Genomic DNA, 6,044 nt, shown 5'->3' on the forward strand with positions numbered 1-6,044 from the left:
ATATAGTACCCACCTATTTTCCTATGTCTGTGGTTTACTGGAAAGTTGCTATCCTACTTTTAGTGCACGGTACCATATGATAAAATAAAAAAAAAACTAAACTGACTCTCATTGGGTCAATGCTAACTCATAGTGACTCCTTTGGTCAGGGTTGTACCACCTCTGTTAATTTCCAAAACTGTAAATCTCAGCAGGAGCAGAAAGCCTTGCCTTTCTCTGAGAAAGCTGCTGTGGTTTCCAACGCCTGGCCAGCTGCTAAGGACCTGGATAATTGCATGAACCTGAAGAAACAGATTCCATCTGACTAACCCCAGCACCAACCTCAAGGCACATGTCGTGCTAAATATATAAAAATCTCTATTACATCAAAAATTTGTTTTTACCACATTTAAAATGCCGTCCATTACAAATGTGCTTGACACAATGGATGGATGGATGGAATGTGATAAGCATTGTATGAGGCCCCAATAATATGCTTTTTTTTTTAATGCCCTACTTTACTTAAAACTCATGGTGTCCACGGTAAATAACAGAAAATAATTTGAAAAATTATTTCATAGTAGAAAATAATTTGGTCTTCGAAAGGTTTACAAGAGACAATGCCCTTTAACCTATAATGGAGATTGAAATATACTCTTCATAAAGTTAAATTATCTTAAGCAAAAATGGCCTAATTTGGGGCTGTGTATTAATACAATGTTAAAGGATATTTAAATGTTTGCAATAGTAGAATAATAATAACTGGGGTTAACAGAGTATCTTCAAATGAAAAGACTATAAAATAATACATATAAAAATTGGACTCAACTTGTAACTGGTTTGGACCTGAGATCATCCCCATTCAAACAAATGTTTGCCAAAGCACATGAGTTCATGTGTTTTTCCTTTCTAAATTGGTATCATATTTCAAGATTCATGACAAAATATTTTAGAGATTGGGTTGACCATAACTGATCAGACATTAGAGGATGGCATCTCTTTTGAGAGGAACAATTTAGATGTGCTCTGTTTCACAGCTACAAAACCTTCTTGTCACCTTCTTCAGAGCCCCCACAACTTCCTTGTTCCTCAGACTGTATATGAGGGGATTGAGCATTGGGGTCACCATGGTGCCAAACACAGCAACAATCTGGTCTTGTTCAGGTGTGTGGGAAGAGCTGGGAGTCATGTAGATGAAGATGGCTTGGCCGAAGTAGAGACTCACCACAGTCAGGTGGGAAGAACAGGTGGCCAGGGCTTTTTTCTTTCCCTTGCGGGACTTCATCCTGAGGACAGTGAGGAAGATGAGGCTATAGGATGACAGAATTAGAATAAATAGAACTAGAAGAAACACAATCGTGGATATAAATACCACCAACTCATAAGTTGATGTGTCTGCACAAGAAAGTCTCAAGACGGCTGGCATCTCACAAAAGTAATGATTAATCTCTCTAGAGCCACAGATAGGGAATTGCATTGGATAGATGGTATGGACAAGGGCTCCAAGAGCTCCTCCCATCCAGGCTGCAGCAGCCATCTGCAGGCAGACTCTGGGGCTCATGAGCACTGTATATCTCAAGGGGTTACACATAGCGGTCATAGGCCATGAGGGTCAGCAGGACACACTCAGCAAGTCCAAGGGTGAGAAAGGAAAACATTTGAACTGCACAGGCAAAATAAGAAATGTTCTTCCTCCCAGTGAAATAGTTGGTTATTGTCTTAGGGACAGTACTGGAGATATATGCCAGGTCAATGAGGGAAAGCTGGCTGAGCAGAAAGTACATTGGGGTGTGGAGGTGAGTGTCCAGCCAGATGAGTAGAATCAGGAGGGCATTGCCAGCAAAAGCAATGGTGTAGAAGACAAGGACAATAAGGATGAGAAGGTAGGGATGCCTGAATCCAGGAAACAGCCCCAGGAGGATGAAATCAGTTGAATTTTCATTATTTGGGCTCATTTTTTTTTTATTTCAATGCCAAGTTGAACAAAAAGCCTATGGAAACAAAATAACATGAGAGTGATTGCATTACTTTATTTTATTACTTTGTTTATTTTAAAATAAATTTAATTTATTTAAAAAAGAGTTCCTTCCCCAATACCCACACTCTATATGTTTTTAGAATCATTTAAAAAATGTTCTATACACTTTTATAAAGTAAGAATTTGAAAACTTCTCCAATGAATGAAATCCAAAGACTTAGAATTACAGTTATATGCATTTGGCCAAATGATATACATATTTTTAAAATCATTTTATTGGGGGGTTCATACAACTCATCACAATTCATACATACATCCATTGTGTCAAGCACATTTGTACATTTGTTGCCATCATCATTCTCAAAACATTTGCTTTCTACTTGAGCCTACTTATGTCCTTGATATCAGCGCCTCATTTTCCCCCTCCCTCCTCACCCCCCTCCCTCACAAACTCTTGATAATTTATAAATTATTATAATTTTGTCATGTCTTACACTGTCTGAGTCTCCCTTCACCCACTTTTATGTTGTCCTTCCCACAGGAGGGATTATATAGAGATCCTGATAATCGCTCCCCCCTTTCTACCCCACCATCCTGATATTTCCACTCTCACCACTGGTCCTGAGGGGTTCATTGGTCCTGGATGCCCTGTGTTTCCAGCTATTATGTGTACCAGTGTATATCCTATGTTCTAGCCAGATTTGTAAGGTAGAATTGAGATCATAATGGTGGGGGGAGAAAGCATTAAAGAACTAGAGGAAAGTTGTATGTTTCATCGTAGCTATACTGAATGGGAGAGGGGGATGTGGAGAAAGGAAGTTGGTGTTAACAAACTCAAGGTAAAGGGAACAATAAGTAATCCAAAATCGGTGGCGAAGAGGGTGTAGGAGGCCAGGTAGAACTTGATCGAGGGCAATCTAAATGAGAGGAATTACTGAAATCCAAATGAAGGCTGTACATGTAATGGGACAAGAGGAAAGTAAGGGGAAATAGAGGAAAGAACTAGGAAGCAAAGGGCATTTATACAGGTATAAATACAGTGGTATGTACATATGTAAATATATTTACATATGATGATGGGGAAATAGATCTATGTGCATATATTTATAGGTTTAGTATTAAGGTAGCAGATCGACATTGGGCCTCCATTCAAGTACTCCCTCAATGCAAGAACACTTTGTTCTATTAAACTAGCATTCCATGATGCTCACCTTCCCAACACAATCACTGAAGACAAAATGAGTGCATAAGCAAATGTGGTAAAGAAAGCTGATGGTGCCCGGCTATCAAAACATATAGTGTCTAGGATCTAAAAGGCTTGAAGATAAACAAGTGGCCATCCAGCTCAGAAGTAATAAAGCCCACGTGGAAGAAGCACATCAGCCTGTGTGATCATGAGGTGTTGATGGGATCGGGCATCAAGCATCAAAGAACAAAAAATCATATCATTGTGAATGAGGGGTTTGCCAAGTGGTGACCCAAAGCCCAGCTTTAGGAAACTGGACATCCATCCCCTTACAGAAGTGTTGTGGGGAGGAGATGAGCCAGTCTGGCCAAATTATATTTAATCTTTTTAAAAATGGTAAAAACTCACTTTATCCTCCTAACTAGGGTTTTCAAGCACATATCCTTTTCTTTTTACTTCTGGCTACTAATATATTTTATTTTGTACTGGCTCTACAGAATACATTATGCTAATCTGCCACTACATAGAATATTTTAAGAATCTCTGGAGGCATTCCTCAATTAGGCTCCAGAGACATCAATACAAGGGGCATTTAGTGTGGAGAAGGCTGTTTTTTCTTCTGCGTTTTTTTTCCTTCATAATTCACTACTTTAATTTCTGTTTTGGTCTCTAGTTCAATTTTATTCCAAATAAGTGAATAACCTCATTATTCAACAAAGCGTGTCCTGAAACACAACAGTTGTCTCCTACAGTTAGATTCTTGATTATCCATTCTTGGCTACAAAGTAAAAAAATGTGTCATTGTTTTTACACTGTGTCACATTTAAGGACAAACATTTGGAAGGGATAATGCCAAGAAATATATATCAATTTCCCTCTCATATGTGTGAGATCATATACTTATAATATTGGCTCCTCAAATTCAAAGAGTGTTTGACTTTATTCATCCAAGCTGATGATCTCTTTTTAAGAATTAACAATCAGAAATTTTGCTTTTGTTAACAATAATAAAAACAATACTGTTTCTCACTTACATGATTATTTCATGCTATTTATCTTTATATTTATACCAGTATATTTCCTTTATATGAGGGGAAAATGAAAACATACATAACATAAAGCTCAGCATTTAATAAAAAGTGAACAGAGTTCTTACTGTGGATATATTTAATATATAATTACTATGAGTTGGTATCAGCACCATGGCCCTAGGGTATTAAGTTTTCTGTTATATATTTTGTGGTTCTTGGAGGAGCTTATGTTATTTGGGAAGGCCTCCTACTTTTGATGTGTCTCTGTCTCTCTCCTTGTTGCCATGACCATGCCTCCTCTTAAAGCAGCTATTTTTCCTTGAGGAGAGGAACGAACATAATTGTTCTTCAAAGCAATGGTTCATAATGCTAAAATATCACATGAAAAATGATGTACTGATGAACACACTTGTAGGAAAGCAGACTAGGGAAAGTGTGTGGAATTTTATTCTGGAAATGAAAATTAGAGAAAACAACTTCAAAATTTCATGCTATAACGAAGGCATATAACTTAAACACTTATCCTTAAAGTTGGAAAGTGGGACTACTTGATTTCCAAGATAGTTCTCAAACATATTTCCAATTTCATAAGGAGAATAAAGGTTTAGATTGGTAAACATGCTGAAACATTAATCTGTAAAACCTTCTATTCATTTAATTGGATACAATCTTAATTAAAAGGTATTTACACATAATGTATCCTATTTAAAAACTCCACAACTGGATCAAATAGTTATTGGTGATCCTTTATTCATTTTAGTATTAAAACTGAAATTCAATTTTGTGGACAGTCTTAGCTAAACTGTTAGAAATCTATAGGTCATGTTACTTTCTAGTGAAAGTAATATTTGCCTTGCAAGCCTTTATATGTATTAATTCTATTCACAGTGTCTATTGAAGGAGAAAGATTCAGTGGTGTTAACCAAAGAAACCCATAAAGATTTTGTGGACAGGACAGAAGGCAGCTTCTGTTAGCAAAGCTTGGACATAATGCTCCCACCCATAATTTCTCCTACTCTTCCAAATGTGCTCAAATCTTCTGAAAAAATGGTAGCCAATGAGAGCATAGACTTAATTTTCTTTTAACAATATTATACAAATTTTGTATAAATTATATCCTCATTTCCCTTCAAGCTACTGTACTGTATGCACATGCATGAACTGCACATGCACACACACATCCTACACACACCAACAATAATAAGAACATAAAGAAATGAAAAACCTCAATCTGAAAAGAGAGCAGAAAGTAATAAAAACTAGAACTTAGCAAAATGGGTCAAAGGAAAATAAAAATATAAGATGTTAAAATTTAGACTGTTTCTGTATTAATTCACTTTCTTTTTTTCTTTGTTATTTTATTTATTTATTTTTAAATAGTTTTATTAGGGGCCCATACAACTCTTATCACAATCCATACATACATCAATTGTGTAAAGCATATTGTACATTCATTGCCCTCATTATACTCAAAACATTTGCTCTCCACTTAAACCCCTGGCATCAGGTTCTCTTTTTTTCCCCTCCCTCCCCACTCCTCCCTCCCTCATGAGCCCTTGATAATTTATAAATTATTATTTTTCATATCTTGCCCTGTCCAACATCTCTCTTCACCCACTTTTCTGTTGTCCGTCCCCCAGGGAAGAGGTCACATATAGATCCTTGTAATCGGTTCCCACTTTCCAACCCACTCTCCCTCTATGCTCCCAGTATCGCCACTCACACCACTTAATTCACTTTCTTATCCAGTATGTCTAGGAATAACTATTCACAGCCCTGGTTAATAGACCAAGAGAATTTAATGGAGGCTTTCCAATGCACTTTGTCTGAGGGAAAGATAATTCACATCCCTGGTCAGTTGTCCAAGAGA

The 6,044-nt window shown here is 37.0% G+C and overlaps 1 protein-coding gene across 1 annotated transcript; it reads right to left on the reverse strand.

The window, feature by feature from the left end:
* Positions 1-994: 994 nt before the first annotated feature.
* Positions 995-1,934, reverse strand: LOC105978795 (olfactory receptor 2L3-like). The gene is given in 2 exon segments (XM_013005137.1): positions 995-1,568; positions 1,570-1,934. Coding segments are annotated over 2 exon segments (939 nt in total).
* Positions 1,935-6,044: the final 4,110 nt, after the last annotated feature.

The sequence above is a fragment of the Echinops telfairi genome, unplaced genomic scaffold (genome assembly GCF_000313985.2).
Source record: "Echinops telfairi isolate 266 unplaced genomic scaffold, ASM31398v2 ScPeMD7_7469;HRSCAF=8507_0, whole genome shotgun sequence".
Lineage (NCBI taxonomy): Eukaryota > Metazoa > Chordata > Mammalia > Afrosoricida > Tenrecidae > Echinops > Echinops telfairi.